Source organism: Dendrobates tinctorius, unplaced genomic scaffold (genome assembly GCF_039654945.1).
Source record: "Dendrobates tinctorius isolate UK_male_01 unplaced genomic scaffold, ASM3965494v1 ptg000020l, whole genome shotgun sequence".
Lineage (NCBI taxonomy): Eukaryota > Metazoa > Chordata > Amphibia > Anura > Dendrobatidae > Dendrobates > Dendrobates tinctorius.
In genome coordinates this window covers 53708948-53732657 of record NW_027361688.1, presented here as the reverse complement: position 1 = coordinate 53732657, position 23710 = coordinate 53708948, and the positions used below count along the sequence as shown (strand labels likewise).

The 23710-nt window shown below is 41.4% G+C and overlaps 1 protein-coding gene across 1 annotated transcript in view; it reads left to right on the top strand.

The window, feature by feature from the left end:
• Positions 1 to 23710, top strand: part of LOC141083188 (protocadherin Fat 4-like) — a 72652-nt gene that overhangs the window by 24160 nt on the left and 24782 nt on the right. The window contains exons 4-5 of the mRNA XM_073567353.1: positions 1707 to 4160; positions 17977 to 20433. Coding sequence (XP_073423454.1) covers positions 1707 to 4160; positions 17977 to 20433 — 4911 coding nt within the window. The remainder of the gene's footprint in view (positions 1 to 1706; positions 4161 to 17976; positions 20434 to 23710) is intronic.

Below are 23710 nucleotides of genomic sequence, written 5' to 3'. Positions count from 1 at the left end.
TGGCATGCTGACTGAGAAATTGCTGATTCCACCAACAGCATCTTAACTTTTTTTGACAGCTACATTTCTGTTAGAAGTTTTGATGTTCTAATAGATTGCATCTCAAATACTGCTGGCCCTTTGTCCAGGGAGATGCAGGGTCTTCAATCCAATAGCTCTGATTTAGGAGTAATAAAATAATATTGCTAAAATATAAATATATTATTAGATGGGTAAAATAAAGTAAAAAATGTGCACAATTAGAGTAGTGAGTGGTATGTACAAGTAGCTCAAAATATTTTAACTACAATACTATATAGTTCACTGCAAAGCTATATACTATATACAGTACTATATAAGTCATTGTGTATTGTAGTTGAAATATATTGGGTTACTTGTACATACCACACAGTGCTCTAATGCCTCTTTCACACATCAGTTTTTTGCCATCAGTTGCAATCCATCGTTTTTAGAAAAAAATGGATCCAGCGACTGATGACGCTGGATCCGTTTTTTTCTCATAGACTTGTATTAGCAACGGATTGTGACGGATGGCCTCACGTTTCGTCCGTCATTCACTGGATCCGTCAGAAATTTTATGTCTATCGGACAAAGTCTTTGTCGAAGAGTCGGACAGCAACGGATCCAGCGCCGTCCGTCGCTGGCTATAATGGAAGCCTATGGGCGCAGGATCCGTCGCTGTCCGTCAAATGACGGAATCCAGAGACGGATTCCTTTTTTTAAAACTGAGCTCCAATTATTATTACCAGGTAGGGCAGTCAGATCCAGTGAAAAAATGGATCCGTCACATCAGTTGTTCACAATCTGCGACGGATCCGTTTTTTTTCCAAAACTTCTGGATTGCGACTGACACCAAAAAACTGAATTGTGAAAATAGCCTAATTTTGTAGGTTCTTAAGTTTATTTTATCCATTTAATCATCAACTATTACAAATACAGCAACATAATGCAAGCTATAGGTATTAATTTAGAAAGTTTTGTAATATTTCTCCGCATTTGAATAAATTCAGATAATGCTAATTGTCTCTTTTCACAAGTTAAAAACTTATTTGCTTACTTTAACAATGTGTGTGCAAATATCAAAATGAGGTGTTATAAAGTTGCAAAAAATATAATTTTAAAAAATATAGTTTGCTAGAGAGCAAACTAGAAAACATTGCGGTTAGTGATGGCTCTGATTTTTTTCCTTTTGTTTCAACTGTAAAATGTTCAGATTATAAATGAAAATGTCTTAAAAATAAAAATGTAAATAATGAAGCAAAGAACTGTTTATTACATGCTGTCATTATGTTTTATCTTACTGATATTTTAAATGAAATCAATAAATATTTTACACACTTTTCATGATCTACATTTTAACAAGTATTATATATTTTTAGGCTATTTATAACATTATTATATTTTATCACTCAAGCAAGAAAATTAAGAATGTAAAGCTGAAACTTATAGACCAGTTGCAAAATCTCATGGCAGAACAGTAGCAGTTAGTATTGTTGAACACTAAGTGGCAGTACAGGACTGCTTAATCAATTTTTCCTACATAAAATAGCAAGAAAATCAACTAAAATCACTACAATCTCGCAGTGCCGGATATAGGAAAACACAACTATTTCTCCAGAGGACACACTGCAGTCTGGACTACAAAAAATATCCTCATTGATGATTTTCCTTTTTATGGAATAATAATTCCTTATTGTGGATTACAGCAGAGGAAACTTTTATATCACATCTTTCTGACAATGAATGATATAGCAGGAAACAGAAGAAAACAATGGCAGCAGATATATCAGGTATTTTGTCTTTTTATCTTCTTTATCACTGATACCTATGGCCAGCTACAATATTCAGTACTTGAAGAAATGAAGAAAGGATCTGTAATTGGGAATGTGGCAAAAGATCTGGGAATAAATGTGGATGAATTTGCAAATAGAAAATTTCAACTGATTTCAAAAGCCAAAATTAAAATTCTGAATGTTAATTTGGAAAATGGAGACTTCTTTGTATCTGACAGAATTGACAGAGAATCGTTATGTGGAAATAAACCAATCTGCTTTAGAAACCTGGAGGCTGTAATAGAAAATCCTCTGAATTTTTACACAATCACCATAGAAATCCAGGATGTGAATGATAACTCACCGACATTTGCAGAGAAATATTTTGATGTAGCAATCAGTGAGCTCACCTCACCGGGGGCTCGTTTTCCTTTAGGAAATGCACAAGATCCAGACTTAGGCACCAACTCCATACAAACTTATACACTGAGCGGTAATGAAAACTTTGGCCTTGGAGAAAAGGTTACAACAGATGGAATTAAATATCCAGAAATCATTCTAGAAAAGTCACTGGACAGAGAGAAACAGAGTTACTATGAGTTAATATTAACAGCCTTGGATGGAGGTAACCCACAGAAATCAAGCACTGCTACAGTCAGGATTATTGTCCAAGATGTTAATGACAACCTGCCGATGTTTAATCAGGACACATATCGTGTAAGATTACATGAAGATGCAGCTATTGGGTCTCTTGTAATTCATCTAAATGCAACTGATGAAGATGACGGGTCCAATGCTGAAATAGCTTATTCCTTTAGTCATATTTCTGACAATGCTCGACAGTTATTTACTATAGACTCATTCAATGGGGACATCAAAGTAATAGGAAATTTGAACTTTGAAATATCAGATTTCTATGAACTGACTGTAATGGCAAAAGATGGTGGAGGTCATGTAACTCATTGCAAGGTATCAATACAAGTGATAGATGTCAATGACAATGCCCCAGAAATAACTATTACATCTCTCTCAGCATCAATTCCAGAGGACTCACCACCAGGAACTGTGGTATCATTACTGAATGTCCAGGACTTGGACTCTGGGATGAATAGTGAAGTTGTTTGTCACATCTCAGATACTTTGGCTTTTCAGCTAATTCCATCTTCTAGTACTTACTATAAACTGGCAACTGCAGCTAGCATGGACCGAGAAAGAAATCCTTCCTACAATGTTACCGTACAATGTTTGGATGGTGGGTCTCCGCCAATGTCTACCAATAAAACCTTTCAGCTCAATATCTCAGATGTCAATGACAATGCTCCAGTGTTTGAAAAGATGAAATATATTTTGTATATTGGAGAAAATAACCAACCAGGTACATCCATACACAATGTCCGAGCCTCAGATCCTGATGGTGATGAAAATGGAAAAATAAGCTACAGCATTCTAAATAGCAATGTAGACGATATTCCTGTGAGATCTTATATTTCCATTAATTCTATAAGTGGAGTTCTCTATGCCCAGAGATCCTTTGACTATGAACAGTTGCGGGAATTTCAGTTCCAGGTGATGGCTAAAGACAGTGGATCTCCTCCTCTAAGCAGTAATGTCTCAGTGAGGATATGTATCATTGATAAGAATGATAATGCTCCGAAGATCCTCTACCCATCACCAGACACTGAGGGATCAGCATTATTTGAGTTTATTCCTCACTCTGCTGAGAAAGGTTATCTAGTCACCAAAGTGATTGCAGTGGATGCTGACTCTGGACACAACGCCTGGCTCTCCTATCACTTACTACAAGTTCCTGATCCTTCATTATTCACCATTGGCCAATATACTGGAGAAATCAAAATTGGACGTGACATTCCGGACACAGATACTTTACGACAAAAAATTGTGGTTCTGGTGAAGGATAATGGGGTCCCATCTTTGTCATGTACAGTTTTATTACAATTAGTTGTGGCTGAAAACTTTCAACAAGTTGTTCCAGAGATTAAGAAACAACCTAATATTTCTAATACTTCTTCTAATGCAACTTTCTACTTAGTGGTTTCCATCGCTCTTATATCAATTTTGTTCATTGCAACTGTAATAATTACTGCAGTCTTAAAATGCCGAAAATCAAGTACTCCTTCAAGCTATGGGGCATACAGTAGAAACGTGTACCCTCAGTTCACCCTGGGATGTCCTTCTGAGATCAGTGATACAAGTTTACCGTTCCCATTCTCATATGATGTGTGTGTGACTCTGGACTCCAAGCAGAATGAAATCGCTTATCTGAAACCAGTGCAGAACGTCCCCACAGAGAATCTCATAGACACTGAGGAAATTACTGCTGGGAATGATCCGTCAAACAATGATCAGAATCCTGGAAACATTGTACAGGTATGAAGCAAAGCTTATTCATATTTTTTTTTTATAGCTGTATTGATAGACAATATTTTCTTTTCTGCATTTATTTTATTTTCTACTGCAGCATGTCTCTTATCTAATGGAAGCTTGCATTTTACTTTTTTGGTGTAGAGGCATGAATGTTGAAAATATTTTTTGAAGAACTTTTAAGGCCTTCAAATACATTTTAGATACATAGCTGCCTCATCATTCTATTATTCTACTTTTATCTACAGAAGTCATTTGGATTCATTATTTATATATAAACTTTATGTAACCAATTATATATTTCAGTCTGTCTGTCCTTGATGATTATAAGTTTTGGAAAGCATTAGGCAGTACTGCTTTGGATTGTACAGTGAACCTGAGGGTTTACTTACTCTCTCATTAAAAAAGAGTTATTTTTTGTTATAAACCTTGCTTTTACTCAGTGGTATTCGCCAGATAAAAATGAGAAAATCAGCCTTGCTTACCCTCCACAGGTTGTTATGTCTCTGTGCTGATCCTTTCTTTATTGACAGACTGCAGCAGTGACATCACAACTAAAAAGCATGTATTTGCTGCAACTAATCAGTGGACTCAATAGTCATGCCAATGTAGTCAACACAAGACCTTTTACCTCTCTACCTGCCTTTCTTGTCTTCTTTCTTTCTACCAATGTGTTTGCTTTTTTGATGATTTACTTATAGTTTGGGTCTTCAATTGAGAAACAATCCACAATTACCTGATACTACATCTGTAGAGATTAGAGAAGAGCGAACCTTTCAAGGTTTGGTTAGATTCGGTTCGATGTTTGACGAACGTCCCGATATTCAATGAGACGCAAAACCAAACATATGGACCACACATTCGAGGGGCCAAAAAACTACCAATACAACTCAAAAAAGGGGCAGAGAGCAAAGAAAGTGGCATCCATTGACCTAGAGTACAAATATTATAATTGTGCAGTATGGATGCATGGAACAGGGCCTGCAACAGGGCTTGGACCAGCATTTCTAGCTTAAACATTTATCAGTAACAGGTGGATAAGTGACAGGTGTAGGCCTGGTGCTCTGAAAGCCCTGCAAAATTCAGTCAACACACATGAAGGAGACCCAAATTGAAGTCCAAACATTTACAAAAATGTGGAAAAGTGTCATCAATAGACCCAACAATGGCACAACAGCAGTCAGCCATGGGCCATTCATAAGGTATCAGGGTCTGGACCAACATTTGGAGCTTTGGATTTAAGTTTAAATTAAGATGAGGTGGGTGAGGCATCCCTGATACCTCATTCAACAGCTCAACGTGTTTTATTGGTCAGTCACACTCAGGATGCACAAATATGTAGCAGAGTGTATCTTCTGAGAATGACCACGGGTACATAAGAGAACTTCACTGAGCAAGTTATCTTGAGTAAACAGTATTTACTTCATATGGGTAAACATGAGATAAGAATTCAGTAGCACACACTCTGTGCTGCTGCCATAATACACTCAAAAGTGAATGTAAAAGTAACAACAGCAATAGAGAACTTCCCTCCCCACAATACAGCAAACATATAACTTCACACTATCGCCATCTGCTGTCAGGATAGTGTAAAGTCCTCTCTTCACTTATAATAAGTTCATTTCTGTTGCATATGCCAACAAAATAAAGCTTGGTAGAACACTAATTTTAGAAATATTTAAGGATAATAATACAGGTAGTTGACTGAAAGTAAGTGCAAGCCTGCCGATCTTGGAGCCTTACTGCTGCAGACAACACACATGAAGGAGACTTTCCCCTCAGTAGAAATAGTATAATGGGGCTCTGACACCCCTTCCACTACAGGCAACACACCAGTTGGAGACTCAGTTTGGAGTGTCCACATTTCAAAAAGCTATTGCCACACACCACTAAAGTGGCATTAATTTTCCCAGAGTAGAAATAGTATAATGGGGCGCTGCACTCCTTCTACTACAGGCAACTCACCAGATGGAGACCCAACTTGGAGTCTCCACATTTGAAAAAATTGCTTGTAACATCTGCAGCAGTAATAACAGCATGCACAGAAGCCACAACAAAGGTTATCTGTCAGAATATCACCAGCAGTGCTGAATACACATTGTGAGAGAACGTTGCTGCCGAGCATGACAAAACCTCCATGGCGTGACAGGAGAGCTCAGACCACTCTTTCATTTTTGAAGTTCAAAATGCAAAAGGGTCCAAATTCCCCCTTATGGCATTGATATTGAACTCGAGATACTCCTGCATCATCCTCTACAGTCGTTCACAAAATGTCAGACTTGTACTTTGTTCTGCAGGTGCATCGGCTGGTCTAAAAAATGAGTGGAATGACTCACAGAAATTGCTTCTGCCATTTACGCTGCTCCTGCTGCTAATATTTTTGCATTGATGATTGGACGTTCCTAGGGTTGGAAGTCTATAACTGCGATGTACACTGTGTGCCTCACTGCTCTCTGTGGAAAACCTCTCTTAAGATTGTCTACACGTGTGTTACAGTACTCCTGTATGAGCACGTCCTTTTCTAGTGGGAAGCATCTTTCAAAATGTACTCTTCGTGGATCTAACAGAGTGGCAACCCAGTAGACAGCACTATTTCTAATCCGAACAATGCGGGCATCAAGTGGCAGATAGTGCAGCAAGGAGATCATGTGTCAGGCGCTTCCATGAGCTGCAAGTCCATGGTTTGCTGGTGGTGGGGTAACATTTAACACTCTGCCCTCCCACCAACCATGGACAACATTATCTTCTTTATTTCCTGGCTGTTGTGCCAGGAACACCTCTTCATCCTTGTCCTCCTCCATTTGTTCCCCGGCTCCTGCACCTTCACTAACAGTTTGTCTGGTACCATGAGCCTCCCTAGATCACTGTAATCCACCCTCCCATGGTCTCCCTTTGTGATAACTGAACTTACAGATATAGTTATCCCTTCTGCATCCCCCTCTGCTTCCACCTTTTCCTCTGGAACCACCACCTACTCTCGCAGACTATTCAAAGTGTTCTCCAGCATGTAGATGACCGGATTACTGATACTGATGAAGGCATCATCAGCGCTAGCCATCTTAGTAGCCATTTCAAAACTGTGCATAAGGGTGCAGAGGTCCTTCATCTGTGTCCATTCCAGAAGTGTGATTTGCACCACATTTGTATTGTGCTGTCTTAGGCTATGCAAAAGTACATACTGCCCCATGGCTCGTTGATACTGCTACAGTTGCTGCAACATATGCAGAGTGGAATTCCACCATGGCGGCACATTGCATCTCAAACAATTAACTGTTAGGCCAAACTACCTTGGCAGCAATGCAAGTCGATGACCTGCGGAGTGCGAATGGCAGAAGTGAGCAAACAGCTTTCTGAAGTGTCCCATCCAGTGGCAGAGAAATTGCTGTACAACCAGATTGAGGATGTGAGCCATGCAAGGCAGGCATGTGTGTTAGGTTGCCCTGGCATAGGGATGCCACCAGGATCGCACCATTATCACACACAGCCTTCCCTGGCTCCAGGTTCAGTGGAGACAGCCAATCCTCAAACTCGACTGGGATAGTTGTCAATAACTCGAGCTGTGTTACTGCAGTCTCCAAGGCATAGTAATTTAAAAACTGTCTAATTGCTGTGAGCCCTGGCTGCACAGTACAGAGGTGGGGGGATTTTCTCTGCACTGTTGGAACATGTGTCTCATTAAGGGAAGGGTAGAGGGCACAGGTGGAGGCACTAGAGGAGGTGGAGGAGGCAGAAGCAGTTGAGGAAGTGTTATATACAGAGGTTTGTCCAGCAAGTCTTGGGTATTCCAAGACTTGTAAAGCAGCCCCTTGCCCATCTGCTTCACAGCCACCAGAGTCACCAAGTGCCCAGTCAGCGAGATGTAACGCCCCTGTCCATGTTGGCTCATCCAGATGTCAGACACAGATTTTTTTAAATAAATGGGTGATGTTTTCTGCAACATGCTGGTGTAGTGCAGGCACAGCTTTCTTAGAGAAGTATGATGACTGAGGAACTGATACTGAGGGACTGCGATGACCTTGAGTTTTCAGAAAGGTGAAAGGCAGCATTTCTGTGGCCAACAGATTGTAGATGGTGAAGTCCAAGCTCTTAGCTTTGGCATGTTTAGGAGGAAACATTCTTTTATGTGACCAGAACCTGGACCGAGGGCTAGTTGCTGTGCTGAGAGAGGGTGAAGTAGGGTGAACATGACAAACTGCTTTACTGTGAGTGAGGTGCAGGCGGAGATGTTATGGTGAATTGAGAAAGATGTGTGTTATGAGTTCATTTTCCCCTTCACCGTCGATGTCTGATGAACTCCCTCTTCTGGTGAAGGAAGGTAGTGAGGCTGATTACCAAACACCTGGTCTGGTAGATGATGACTGGGTAACAGGAACTTCTGACTGGATATAAGGCAGCCGACGCCCTTCTGAGTCGCTGGTGATTTCTCTGCTGGATTCTTGGAGACCAGTCTGACTCCTGCTTCCCAAAGATAAGTTTTTGCTCTGCTTTTGAACTTATTAGTTTTGTTTTGTTTCCCTTGTTTTTTTGGAGTTCAGCCATCCCCAGTCGGGGGTGTACTGAGTTCCATTTTTGTCTCTGATCAGTTTGTCTCTTTGCTCTGTCTTCAGAATTTACCTGAGTGCTGATATAGTCTTTTTGAAGTCCTAGCGACTTCAGGGCCTGTTTTTCCTATCAGACGGTTGGGACATTTTTTGGTAGGGTTTTTTACGGATTGCAGACAGCAGCTTTTCTATCCTGTCCTTTTTAGTTAGCTTGGGCCCCATCGTTTGCTCATTCATAACAGAATCACCAGCCATACCGCAGATCCTAGGGTACTCAATAGCAGGAAAGAATTGTAAAAAAAAAAAAAAAGAGTTTGTCAGAATTTTTTTATTTATGTATATTTTTTCCTCTATGTCTCTGAGGCCGTAGGGGGAATTTTTTTTCTTTCTCAATGGAGATGAAGCAATTGTCTGATCGTGTGGAGCAGCTCACTGCTGAAGTGCAGGGAATTTCTGCCTATCTTGCTCATTCACATGCTGCTGAACCAAAGATCCCTACTCCTGATGTGTTTTTTGGGGATCGATCTAAATTTTTGAATTTTAAGAATAATTGTAAATTATTTTTTGCCTTGAAGCCTAACTCGTCGGGGAGCTCCACGCAGCAGGTTAAAATTGTCATCTCTTTGCTGCGCGGCAATCCCCAGGATTGGGCGTTTTCTTTGAAACCTGATGATCCTATTCTTACTAATGTGAACGCATTTTTGCAAGCCTTGGGGTTGTTGTATGATGAACCTAATGCTATTGATCAGGCTGAAAAGGCCCTGTTGGCATTGAGCCAGGGTCGGGATTCTGCAGAGTTGTACTGTCAAAAATTCCGATAGTGGGCGGTCCTTACTACCTGGAATTATGGTGCCTTGGCAGCTCTCTTTCGGAAGGGTTTGTCAGAAACAATAAAAGATACTATGGTGGGATTTCCAGTTCCCTCTGGTCTTGACGATTCTATGTCATTAGCCATTCAGGTTGATCAGCGTTTGCGTGAACGCAAAACCGCACGAGAGGTGTTGCCACCTGTTGAACAAATGTCTGAACCTATGCAATGTGATAGAGTTTTGTCTAGGGCACAACGTCAGGAGTTCAGAAGGCGTAATAAGCTGTGTTTCTTCTGTGGTGATGCCTCGCATATTATTTCTGTCTGCCCTAAACGAGAGAAATGTTTTGCACACACATTTGCTGTGGGTGGTGTTCAACCAAAGTTTCTTCTGGCAATTACTCTGATCTGCTCCCTGTCCACATTTTGCGCTAAGGCGTTTGTGGATTCGGGAGCAGCTCTGAACCTGATGGACTTGGATTTTGCTAAACGTTGTGGATTTCCTATGACACCTCTGCGGACGCCTATCCCTTTGAGGGGTATTGATGCTACTCCTTTGGCGAAGAATAAACCTCAGTTTTGGACCCAGGTGGAAATGCGGGTCGCCCCAGACCATCAAGAGAATTGCAGATTTTTGGTGTTGCATAATCTGCATGATACCATTGTTCTGGGGTTTCCCTGGTTGCAAATCCATAATCCAGTTTTGGATTGGAAATCTGTGTCTGTGGTGAGTTGGGGTTGTCGGTGTGCCCTTAGTGATGCCCCTGTTTTCTCCACCTCTCCCCAGTCGCATGATGTTCCTGACTATTTGGCTGATTTTTATGATGTATTTAGTGAGAATGAGTCCGCGTCTTTGCCTCCTCATAGGAGTTATGACTGTGCAATTGAGCTGAGCCCTGGGTGTAAATTTCCCAAGGGTCGACTTTTCAATTTATCTGTACCCGAGCACGAGGCTATGCGATCCTATATTAAGGAGTCGTTGGAGAAGGGTCATATTAGACCATCCTCTTCACCCTTAGGTGCTGGGTTTTTTTCGTGGCGTAGAAAGATTTGTCATTAAGGCCTTGTATTGACTATCGTTCCCTCAACAAAATTACTGTTAAATATCAGTATCCGTTACCCCTGATTTCTGATATATTCTCCAGAGTTAAAGGTGCTTGCTGGTTTACAAAGCTTGACCTCAGGGGGGTGTATAATCTTATTCGCATTAAGCATGGGGATGAATGGAAGACGGCGTTTAATACTCCGGAGGGACATTTTGAGTACCTGGTGATGCCTTTTGGGCTCACTAATGCCCCTTCTGTCTTCCAGTGCTTCATGAATGATATTTTCTGAGACTTGGTGGATAAATTTTTGATCATCTATCTGGATGATATTTTGATCTTTTCCAAGGATTGGGACTCTCATGTGGAACATGTTCGGACTGTGTTCCGGATTTTGAGGGAGAATTCCCTGTATGTCAAGGGATTGAAATGCCTTTTTGGTGTACAGAGGATTTCATTTTTGGGATTTATTTTGTCTCCGTCAACTATTGAAATGGACCCGGCCAAGGTACAGGCCATTTATGATTGGGTTCAGCCCACTTCTTTGAAGGCCCTCCAGAAGATTTTGGGTTTTGCTAATTTTTATCATAAATTTATAGCTAATTTTTCTGGTATTGCCAAACCATTGACTGATTTGACTAAGAAGGGTGCTGATGTGCTGAATTGGTCTCCGGAGGCTGTTTCTTCCTTTCAGGAGCTGAAGCGAAGGTTCACTTCTGCTCCGGTTTTGTGGCAACCTGATGTCTCACTCCTGTTTCAGGTAGAGATGGACGCTTCTGAGATTGGGGCAGGAGCTGTTTTGTCCCAAAAAGATCCTGTAACATCTAAAATGAATCCCTGTGCTTTCTTTTCCCGAAAGTTCTCCCCATCCGAACGTAACTATGATGTGGGGAATCGGGAACTGTTAGCCATAAAAAATGGGCATTTGAGGAGTGGAGACATTGGTTGGAGGGAGCTAAACATCAAGTCGTGGTCCTTACTGACCACAAGAATTTGATTTACCTGGAGTCGGCCAAATGCTTGAATCCTATACACGCTAGGTGGGCCTTGTTTTTCACACGTTTTGATCTTGTGGTCTCTTTTCTTCCGGGCACTAAGAATGTCAAGGCAGACGCCCTCTCTAGGAGTTTCTTTGCTGATTCTCCTGTTGTGACCTAGCCTGCTACCATCTTAGGTGAGGGGGTAGTTCTTTCTGCCATCTCGCCCGATTTGAGACGTGCTCTGGAAGAGTTTCAGGAGGACAAACCTGAGCATTGTCCCATTGGAAAATTGTATGTTCCTGACCAGTGGAGGAAGAGAATGACGTCTGATGTTCATTGCTCTGCATTGGCTGGTCATCCAGGTATTTTTGGTACTAGAGATTTGGTGAGTCAGTCTTTTTGGTGGCTCGCCTTGTCTCGTGATGTCAGGAATTTTGTGCAGTCCTGTGGGACTTGCTCTCGGTCTAAACCTTGTTCTCGCTCTAGTGGGTTGTTGATGCCTTTGCTGGTGCCCAGGAGGCCATGGACCCATAATTCAATGGATTTTATCTCTGATATGCCTGTCTCTCAGAGAATGACTGTTATTTGGGTGATTTGTGATAGATTCTCTTAGATGGTCCATCTTGTACCACTCCCAAAGTTGCCATCTTCCTCAGAGTTGGTGCCCTTGTTTTTGCAACAGGTGGTTTGCTTGCATGGGATTCCTGAGAACATTGTATCTGACAGAGGAGTTCAGTTTGTGTCTAGATTTTGGAGGACTTTCTGTTCCAAGCTGGGAATTCAGTTGTCCTTCTCCTCTGCGTTTCACCCTCAGACCAATGAGCAGACGGAGAGAACAAACCAGACTTTGGAGTCGTATTTGAGATGTTTTATTTCTGCTGATCAGGATGATTGGGTTTCATTTTTGCCCTTGGCCGAATTTGCTTTAAACAATAGAGCTAGTTCTGCCACTTTGATGTCACCTTTTTTTTGTAACTTTGGGTTTCATCCTCGATTCTCTTCAGGGCAGGTGGAGCCTTCTGCCTGCCTAGGTGTTGACACTGTGGTGGAGAGAATGCACCAGATCTGGGACCAAGTGGTGGATAAGTTGTCTCTCTCCCAGGAAAAGGCCCAGCGGTTTTCCAACCGGCATAGGACCATTGGTCCCCAGTTTAAGGTGGGTGATATGGTTTGGTTGTCATCAAAGAATATCGCTATGAAGGTGGCTTCTCCAAAGTTTAAACCTAGATTTATTGGACCTTACAAGATTTTTGGAGATTCTTAATCCAGTCACTTTTCGATTGGCTCTTCCTGTTACATTTAAGATCCATAACGTGTTTCAAAAGTCTCTGTTAAAGAGGCTTGTTGAGCCAGTAGTTCCTGTGGTGGCACCTCCTGACCCGGTATTGGTTGAAGGTAATGTGGAATATGAGGTTGAGAAGATACTGGTTTCTCGCCTGGCTAGACGGAGACTCCAGTATTTGGTTAAATGGAAGGGTTATGGCCAGGAGGATAATTCTTGGGTCCCTGCATCCGATATTCATGCCGAAAGATTGGTTCGTGCTTTTCATCGGGCCCATCCTGATCGCCCTGGTGGCGTGGATGAGGGTTCGGTGACCCCTCCTCAAGGGGGAGGTACTGTTGTGAGTTCATTTTCCCCTTCACCGTCGATGTCTGATGAACTCCCGCTTCTGGTGAAGGAAGGTAGTGAGGCTGATTACCAAACACCTGATCTGGTAGATGATGACTGGGTAACAGGAACTTCTGACGGGGTATAAGGCAGCCGACGCCCTTCTGAGTCGCTGGTGATTTCTCTGCTGGATTCTTGGAGACCAGTCTGACTCCTGCTTCCCAAAAATAAGTTTTTGCTCTGCTTTATAACTTATTAGTTTTGCTTTGTTTCCCTTGTTTTTTTGGAGTTCAGCCATCCCCGGTCGGGGGTGTGCTGAGTTCCATTTTTGTCTCTGATCAGTTTGTCTCTTTGCTCTGTCTTCAGAATTTACCTGACTTCAGGGCCTGTTATCCTATCAGACGGTTGGGACATTTTTTGGTAGGGTTTTTTATGGATTGCAGACAGCAGCTTTTCTATCCTGTCCTATTTAGTTAGCTTGGGCCCCATCGTTTGCTCTACCTATCTTTCTATCTGTGTTAGTGTTTTCATCTTGCTTCACCGTCATTATATGTTGGGGGCTGCCTATTGCTTTGGGGTCTGCTCTGGGGCAGTTTAGATTTCCCCTTTCTTTCTTTAGGCCTATTTAGTTCTCCAGCTGTGATCAAGGGGTCTAGGGCATCGTAGGAACCCCCCACGGCTACTGTTAGTTGTTGTGGATAGGATCAGGGGTCTGCAATCCGATAGCTACCAACCTCTCCTGTTTTCTGGACTTAGCTTGTATTTTTGTTTTTTCCTCCTTCGGTGACTCATTCATAACAGATGTGGTGTGCTAGGTGAAACAAAAACAGCAGTCATATTCACTTCCAAAACAGCTGATGGGCTCTCACCTGACTGGCTGGTGGTTGGTGAAGCCCGCTAGTCCGCATTTTTGCACAGTGAGATTCCCAGACTAATGCATGTGCTGGCTCATGCATCTAGTAGTCCAGTTATTGCAATTTGTGGCTCTACTGTGTCATTGTTTGCAAAGTTGGCAGATAACATGAGTTGGGTCATCCTTTTGCGGTCTCAAAAAAAGGCCTAGGCTAGCCAACCCTTGTCACCCCTGTGAGCTGCAGATTCATGATCACTGCTGGCAACAGCCAGCATTGTGGGTGATGATGCAGTACTTGTGTTTGCATCACTTCATGTCTGTGTGGCAAGCTGCAGCACAACCTTCTAGTCTTCCTCTTCATCCATCTCCTCTGCAGAGCTACTCAACTGTGCACCTCTGGTTTTACACTAAGTGGGATCTACAACCTCATTGTCATCCTCTCTGTTCTTTTACTCCCCACCCTAACATTCACCCTCCTCCACTTGCTGCCCTAACAGCACAGTACAGTCCATGTGTGCCTCAGGTGTTTCATCAGGATCTGGTAACGAGGGTCTGGATTCTGCTCAAACCCTTCATCTTGCCCTGGATCCAACAGGAAATAATTTTGTGGTTCAGAGCAGATGCTTTCCTCCTCTGGATTCTGTGAATCTTTGGAGCAGACCTCTGATGCCCATGAAATAGAACTTGTGAACAGCTCTGCAGTCTCGCCCATCTGTGGTTCACCACAGTCAGTTGGGTGGTTGGAGAGTTGTGAAGCGGGGTGAAATAAGGATTGTACTGAGTGTAATTTTAAGGTGGAGGAAGAGGAGGAGAGGTCACTTGATGCAACACTTGCCATCCACTGGAGCACATGCTCTTTCTGGCCCTCATCTACAAGGCACACCACTGTGCGGCTGCCAAAGAAAGGGAGTCGAGTAGCCCATCCAGTAAAATCCAGATGTTGTCAGTTGTCTTTAGATAGGACAAGATGGCGTTTGTTCAGTAAAGTTTTCAGTAATATTACCACCTAACCCACGTACATGTTAAACATCAAGCCTATTCCCCCTTCCACCTCAATCTTTTATTTTCCCACTCATGTTGGATATACCATGATAGTTTGTGGTAGACTGAGATGAGGATGGAGAAGCAGAGTGGTGCTAAACCGTGGAGCGGTTGTGGGTGAGAGTGATAAGTTTATATTGAATTCTGTAGCGAATGGGCAACCAGTGCAACGACTGGCACAGGGTAGAGGCATCGGTGTAGTGCAAGGATGTCAAACTCAAATACACAGAGGGCCAAAATTTAAAACATGGACAAAGCCAACTTTGATAATTTTTGTAAAAATGTGTACAATTAAAGATGTTTTTCTTTATCATCTAATATGAAAACAAACTTAAAAGGGTTGTCCCACAAACAAAGTACATTTTAATTAACAAATCTTAGAGACAGACCATATAATGGTAGCATTGGGTATTTCCTCGTGGGCAGGAGGCCCACAAAGAAACCAAGGCATCCCATAGCAAAAGTTCTAATTGGGCCCTGCCCCTAAAAAAAAAATAACATTCGGTTGGTTCACAGAAGAGCATGTCTTGCAACTTTGCAGCCCTTACAAAGTAATTTTCCTCCTATTGAAGCCCCTATATTGCCCTTTCATTGCCCCCATAATGTACGATGCCAACAAAAGTGCCCCCAAAACACTGTATGATACACCCAGAGTGAATTCATCCACAATGCACTCCATTCGCACAGTATAATGACCCTACTGTACCCCCTCTCAAATCACCTGGCAAAGTATAGTGGCCCTAACTATGATCTCCATGCAGCCCTCCACTCAATATAAAGTGCCCCACATAGTCCTCCATTCAGAATAATAGCCCTCCATTTGACATCACAGGTCAAATATAACCACCCTGAGGTGCAGATTTGGCCCCCAGGCCAGAGTTTAACACACATTTTGTAGCGGTTGGAAAGGAATATAATTCTGGCATTGCTTTCAGGATGGATTGGAGGGGAGAGTTTAGGAAGAGGGAGACCGTTTACTAGAGAGTTACAATAGTCAATCTTAACATTTTCTCCACACTGCAGGTACCCTAAAAGTGAATAGTGTAATCTAAATTGAATTTTTTGTGCCTTGGTAGCAAATTAATTGCAATGTCATTTTCAGTATAAGTCTGATGTCATAGTCAAACATTAAATCAGTAAATAAATATATTACTACTTGAGACAATTAGCAGTTAGGTTCTTGAAGGCTTGTGAGTTCAGGCAAAATTCTGTATAGATATTAAAAGGATTGCCCCATGAACAAATTATATTTTAATCTGTAGATCATGAAATAATATGTTAATTGCTGTGTCTGTCCATGTATAAGTACAGCAGCTCATGCTCTGCCCATATCAGAGTGTCAAGGGTGCACCAGGTTCAACAGACAGTCATTTTGGGTCCAGCTGTAGAAGGCCATTGCATCTCTGTTATGGAGTAATATCCTTCTCCCTTTAGGACTTAACAGCGACCTCCACCTTCTGCTGCTTATTGACACACCCTTGCTGGATGTTTAAATACCATGAGACCCTTTGGTTCGGTGCTGGTGTTAGCTCTATTTTCCTTTGTCTGGTTGGAAGTGCTAGAAATCAACAAGTTTCTTCCTGGAGCCTTTTGGAGGATTGCTGGTGTGAGCTCTCTTGTGTCATCTGAAGCTAAGTGTATTCCCTCGTTTGTCATCCTGCTTTGTCTGTAGTGGTAGTGGGGGCTGACTAGCCCTTACACCATCCCCTCCCTACCTGACTGCCTATCGTGAGGGGCAGTCAGGTATTAGGTTCCTGCTCGGTGATAGGTGCGGAACCTATTTAGGGACGTTTAGGGCAGACATGGTGTTGTCAGATCTGCCTAGCGGTCTCCACTCCCCCTTTCCTAGTGTTTGGGCTCCCTCACCCTATTCCTGTTGTTGTGCACTTAGCTTCTCCCTCAGCCAGCATGACACATAGTTCCTGGCCATGGTGGGAAGCATAAATCATTTAAGATAAGGGAGTTTACAGATGACACAGCAGGGTTTCACAGCTGATTGTTTCAGAGGTAACACATTTTCCTGTCTATTTTATCTCAGGAGTGAGTGTTTCCAACCCTCTGAGCTCATGATAAATCAAATCAGTGATATAGGAGCTCCAGTGGCCACTGAGCATATTTTTCACTGACTCGATAAGATAAGATCACAGAACTCGTGACATACCAGAAACATTCATTCCTGTCAAACAACTGACCGGGAAATATATTACATCAGATAGGAAATTGTGTTTCCTTGGAAAGCAGCAACTGTGAATCTCTTCTGATTGTGTCTGTATACTCAATTATCATAAGTGTACTGGAGCAGCTTGGCATGGTTGGACACAGCTAGTTTTAAATATATTTGCATAATTTTTTCATTTTTTTATTGCAAAATGTTTCGAGTGTAAAGAAAACTGTTTAGTCTCAAAATGTAAGAAAATTAAAGAACTGTTTTATTGACATACTGCAATTATGTTTTATAGTATTGATATTTCAAATGAATCTACAAATATTTTATGGACTTCTCATAATTTACTTTTTAACAAGTATATATTTTTTGGGTTATATATAATATTAACATATTTTATAAAAAAACTAGAAATATAAAGCTGAAACTTCCAAACTGCAAAATCTTATTGCATTTATAATATTCATATATTTTATTATTACTCAGTCATGATAAATAAATTAGGAATGTAAAGCTGACACTTGCAAACTAATTGCAATATCTTATTGCAGAACAGTAGCAGTTGGTATTTTTGAACACTAAGTGGCAGTATAGGACAGCTTATCAATTTTTTCCACCTAGAATAGAAAGAAAATCATCTAAAATCACTACAGTCTCAGAGTGCCAGATATAAGAAAACACAGAGATTTTTCTGGAGGACACACTGCAGTCTGGACTACCACAAATATCTTCATTGGTGATTTCCATTTTCATGGAATAATATTTCCTTATTGTGGATTACAGCAGAGGAAACTTTTATATCACGTCTTTCTGACAATGAATCATACAACAAGAAACAGAAGAAAACAATGGCTGCAGATATATCAGGTATTTTCCTTTATTTCCTTCTTTATCACTGATACCTATGGCCAGCTACAATATTCAGTACCTGAAGAAATGAAGAAAGGATCTGTAATTGGGAATGTGGCAAAAGATCTGGGAAAAAATGTGGATGAACTTGCAGCTAGAAAATTTCAACTCATTTCAAAAGCAAAAAGAAAACAATATTTCAGTGTTAACTTGGAAAATGGAGACTTATCTGTATCAGACAGAATTGATAGAGAAACATTATGTGGAAATAAACCAATCTGCTTTAGAAACCTGGAGGCTGTAATAGAAAATCCTTTGACTTTTTACACAATCACCATAGAAATCCAGGATGTGAATGATAACTCACCGATATTTGCAGACAAATATTTTGAAATCGAAATCAGTGAAGTTACATCATCGGGGGCTCGTTTTGCTTTACGAAATGCACAAGATCCAGACTTAGGCACCAACTCCATACAAAGTTATACACTGAGCGGTAATGAAAACTTTGGCCTTGGAGAAAAAATTACAACAGATGGAATTAAATATCCAGAAATTATTCTAGAAAAGTCACTGGACAGAGAGAAACAGAGTTACTATGAGTTAATATTAACAGCATTGGATGGAGGTAACCCACAGAAATCAAGCACTGCTACAGTCAGGATTATTGTCCAAGATTTTAATGACAACCTGCCGATGTTTAATCAGGACACATATTGTGTAAGATTACATGAAGATGCAGCTATTGGGTCTCTTGTAATTCATCTAAATGCAACTGATGAAGATGAAGGGTCCAATGCAGAAGTAGCTTATTGTTTTGGTCATATTTCTGACAATGCTCGTCAGTTATTTACTATAGACTCTTTAAATGGGGACATCAAAGTAATAGGAAATTTGGATTATGAAACAACAGATTCCTATGAAATGACTGTAATGGCAAAAGATGGTGGAGGTCATGTAACACATTGCAAGGTGTCAATACAAGTGATAGATGTCAATGACAATGCCCCAGAAATAATTATCACATCTCTCTCAGCATCAGTTCCAGAGGACTCACCACCAGGAACTGTGGTATCATTACTGAATGTCCAGGACTTGGACTCTGGGATGAATAGTGAAGTCATTTGTCACATCTCAGATACTTTGGCTTTTCAGCTAATTCCATCTTCTAGTACTTACTATAAACTGGTAACTGCAGCTAGCATGGACCGAGAAAGAAATCCTTCCTACAATGTTACCATACAATGTATGGATGGCGGATCTCCTCCACTGTCTACCAACAAAACCATTCAGCTCAATATCTCAGATGTGAATGACAATGCTCCAGTTTTCGAGAAGATGAAATATATTCTGTACATTGGAGAAAATAACCAACCAGGTACATCCATACACAATGTCCGAGCCTCAGATCCTGATGGTGATGAAAATGGAAAAATAAATTATAGCATTCTAAATAGCAATGTAGACGATATTCCTGTGACATCTTATATTTCCATTAATTCTATTAGTGGAGTTCTCTATGCCCAGAGGTCATTTGACTATGAACAGTTGCGGGAATTTCAGTTCCAGGTGATGGCTAAAGATAGTGGATCTCCTCCTCTAAGCAGTAATGTCACAGTGAGGATATGTATCATTGATAAGAATGATAATGCTCCGAAGATCCTCTACCCATCACCAGACACTGAGGGATCAGCATTATTTGAGTTTATTCCTCACTCTGCTGAGAAAGGTTATCTAGTCACCAAAGTGATTGCAGTGGACGCTGACTCTGGACACAACGCCTGGCTCTCCTATCACTTACTACAAGTTCCTGATTCTTCATTATTCACCATTGGCCAATATACTGGGGAAATCAAAGTTGGACGAGACATTCAGGACACAGATAATTTAAGACAAAAGATCATGGTTCTGGTGAAGGATAATGGGGTCCCATCTTTGTCATGTACAGCTTCAATACAATTAGTTGTTGCTGAAAACTTTCAACAAGTTGTTCCAGAGATTAAAAGACAACCTAATGTTTCAAATACATCTTCTAATTTAACTTTTTACTTGGTAGTTTCTATTGGTCTTATTTCACTGTTGTTCTTAGTAACTGTAGTGATCACCATTTTGTTAAAATGCAGAAAATCAAGTACTCCTACAAGCTATGGGGCATATAGTAGAAATGTGTATCCTCAGTTCACCCTGGGATGTCCTTCTGAGATCAGTGATACAAGTTTACCTTTCCCATTCTCATATGATGTGTGTGTGACTCTGGACTCCAAGCAGAATGAAATCGCTTATCTGAAACCAGCGCAGAACGTCCCCACAGAGAATCTCATAGACACCGAGGAAACTACTGCTGGGAATGATCCTTCCAATAACGATGTGAATCGTGGAAACTTTGTACAGGTAGGAAGAAAAATGTCATACATATTTCCTATTTGTATGGTTTGGTAATATTTTCAATTTTGAATAAATAATTATTACTTAAGGAGACCTATCAGTTATGAGATTGCTAGGTGGTAGCAAGTTTTATTGTGACATTTCCAGAGAGAGAAAAAAATTCTGGTGATACTCTCTTCCCTAAGAAATACCAATTGTGTGAGATGGTGGGGAGATCATTTTCAATTACATATGTAAGAGGTGTGGACTGGATTGTTGCGTTCCTACCTCTGAAGATACCAATCATATTGTAACGTGTATTATGTCTTGCGCGTTTGTATATATTGTGTTGTGTGAAATGTAATATGTATGGTGTATACGTAATGTAAGGGTGATGCATAGTGTTAATTGTATAGGATAGCATAGTGGTAGCACATAGCTTAGAGATTAGGACATAAGATACAGTAGGTAGTATAGATCGTTGACTGTAGTTAGATAGTGATGTTAAAGCAAGATAGCGTTCACATTTGGGACCAGGCCCTAGTGGGGGGATCTTAGTGATAGAGAAAGAGACCACTTTGTTTAGTTAGTCAGAAAGGGAAATGTTCTAGTTTAAGTAGTAAGTGTTTGTGAACAGTGCTGTCATTGTGGGTGAACTACAGAGAAGGAGATTAAGGAACAAGTGAGTAGCGTGACTTTAAAGTGACCAAGGAAGAGACCGAGTGGCCTTCTACAGAAAAAGGGTCCCTGAATAGGATGACTTGTCATGAGAAACCCTGAGTTTGCTGAACACCGAAGGTAGCAGACCTAAACAGGACTAAGCTTGTGGGACTGGTGGGGGTCAAAAGTGGTAAATCCAGGGTTCCATTAGTTGAAGAAATCTAATGGAAAACCGCAAAGAGACCATAAAGAGACTCGTTGATTAGGACTGGAGCAACAAGCTAGGCTGTGACAAAGTAGGGTGAAACATTGTGCTTCACCAGCTCTGGAGTAGACTACATTGGAAGATAACTGTGTGTATAAAATTCTTTGTACTATGAAGGAAACGTCCATAAGACTTTGTACCTGTTTTGCCTTATATGTAACTTTTAGCAAGTTACTGTTAAGTAAAGACTGTATTCTAGAATGTGAGTCTCCTTTAATGAATTCGAAATGTATGGTCATGGCCAGCCAACCCTATTGGCCACAGGTGGCCTGCACTGGCCCAAAGCCCTCACCGCATCAACTCCAACACCCAGCCAGGACCCCCAATTTCATGCAGCGCACCAGTGCATGAAAGGAAGAGACCAGTGCCTCGCCCTTGGCTATCACACCTTGCTGTGCTATATATATGTTTGGTAAATAAAATTTTTGTACTCAGATCTGCAGGAGTCTTTTACTGAAAACTGTAGGTATACAGCCACAACACACTGAGTAGAGGGCTTTGACAGGATGTATTGGAGTTTCTAGAATTTGCCTCTTGCTGATTTCTAATGCACTGATATCCCCTCTTACATTGTTTCCCATGATTTTACATTTATCTATTTATATATGTTGATTTCTCCATCTCCATCTAGTGCTCAGTCATATTTGATAAATTAGCTCAAATTTGGCTTGGAAATTCTGCTTGCATCAAATGTATTTGTTTAGAATCGATTCTGCTTGAATGGCTATTGCTTCAGTTAAACAGCATGAAATAGGCAACTTGCATTGCCCTGCTTTATATCTGCGATCTTTCTCTTATTATGATAGCTGTTATCAAAGGCTGGATTCAAATTGCGTTAGGTGCCATCCATTTAATAGATCCGTTACTATGCGGTACTAATGCAAGGTAACGGATCCATTAATGCACCTATTGGCATTTATTATAGTAACGCATCCTAAAGCATATCCAAATCGGCATGCGTTAGCGATGATGCGTTACTTTGTGACGCACCTTTGAATGCGGTCTGTCGTGTTTTTGGGTGCGTTAGGTCTAATGCACAGCAAACGGATGCGTTCTCTGTGCATAGACCTCTATTGCTAACTCATGCTAACGCAATGCTACGATGCATTAGCGCAATCGGTCAAAAAAAGACAAAAAGGACATCAGAGTTAGCACATCCGTTTAACGCATACGTTAAAAGGATGACACTAATGCGATGTGAACCTAGCCTTACATAGTAGACAAGTTACTTCAAAGGAGCTTGGCCACCAGTGCCTGGCAAAGGCTATGATCACATGTCTACTAATGACTCATTAGGATGGATCCAGAAGCAATTCGTTTGTTAGGGTTGGCGGATTGCACTAAATTAAATAGCTAATAAAGTGCAATTGCAACTCGGGGTCCACCGTGCAGTAAACTGCTGCTAGTGTGAAACAATGATGGATAAAAAACTACTAGCAAACATTCCTTCTTAAACACACCAAGTTAACTCCACACACTGTGAATGAAATGCAGAAAGCCAACCTCAGATACTACTCAAGAATGCACAGGAAGAGGAATTCCATCTCAGCTAACCACCAAGGGATACAGGGGAAATGAGTACCAGCTCAGCTAACCACCAAGGAGTACAGGGGAAATGAGTACCAGCTCAGCTAACCACCGAGTGTAACAGAAAATATAAGTACCTAACTCAGAAAACCACTGAGCGGCACAGAAAATATGAGTACCATGCTAAGCTAACCACCGAGCGGTACAAAAAAATGAGGAGTGTGCAATACTCAGTTAAAACCATAGGGAATAAGCACGTGGGTTGACCGTGCCTTGAAACTGACCCATGCTAACTGCACACATGACCGAGAAAGGCACTAGGTCAAGCGAAAAAGCAAAATGACAAAAAAGACGCGTCATTCTGAGAATTCAGATGTGGGGTGCGCAGAAAAGGATACCAGTCCCAATTCAATACAGAAAAAGAAATCCGGCACTCCCAAATGCAGAAAAAATAGTTTAGTTTTATTCACAGCTTAACAATCCACACGGTGTACATTCTATTTGTTACGTTTCGGTCACTATCATGGACCTTCTTCAGACAATGGCAAAACCTGTTAATATTTAAAAAAAATGACACTGTGGGTCCAGAATAGCGTGTAGCAACGTAGGCAAGCTGCTCATGTGGAGCTGTGAGGAGAGCAGGGGGAGGAACAAAGTGCTGACAGAGATGTGCTGTATCGCTATGGTGCAGTGCACCATAGCGATACAGCACATCTCTGTCAGCATGTTACGGTGTGGGAAAAAATGGAGGAACCTGGAAGTGGACCCTCTGGGTCACGGCTCCAGAGCCCCTGGGGGCAAGCTGACCAGGTGGAACTACCCCCTATACAGGGAGCGTTAAGAGCAGGCCCA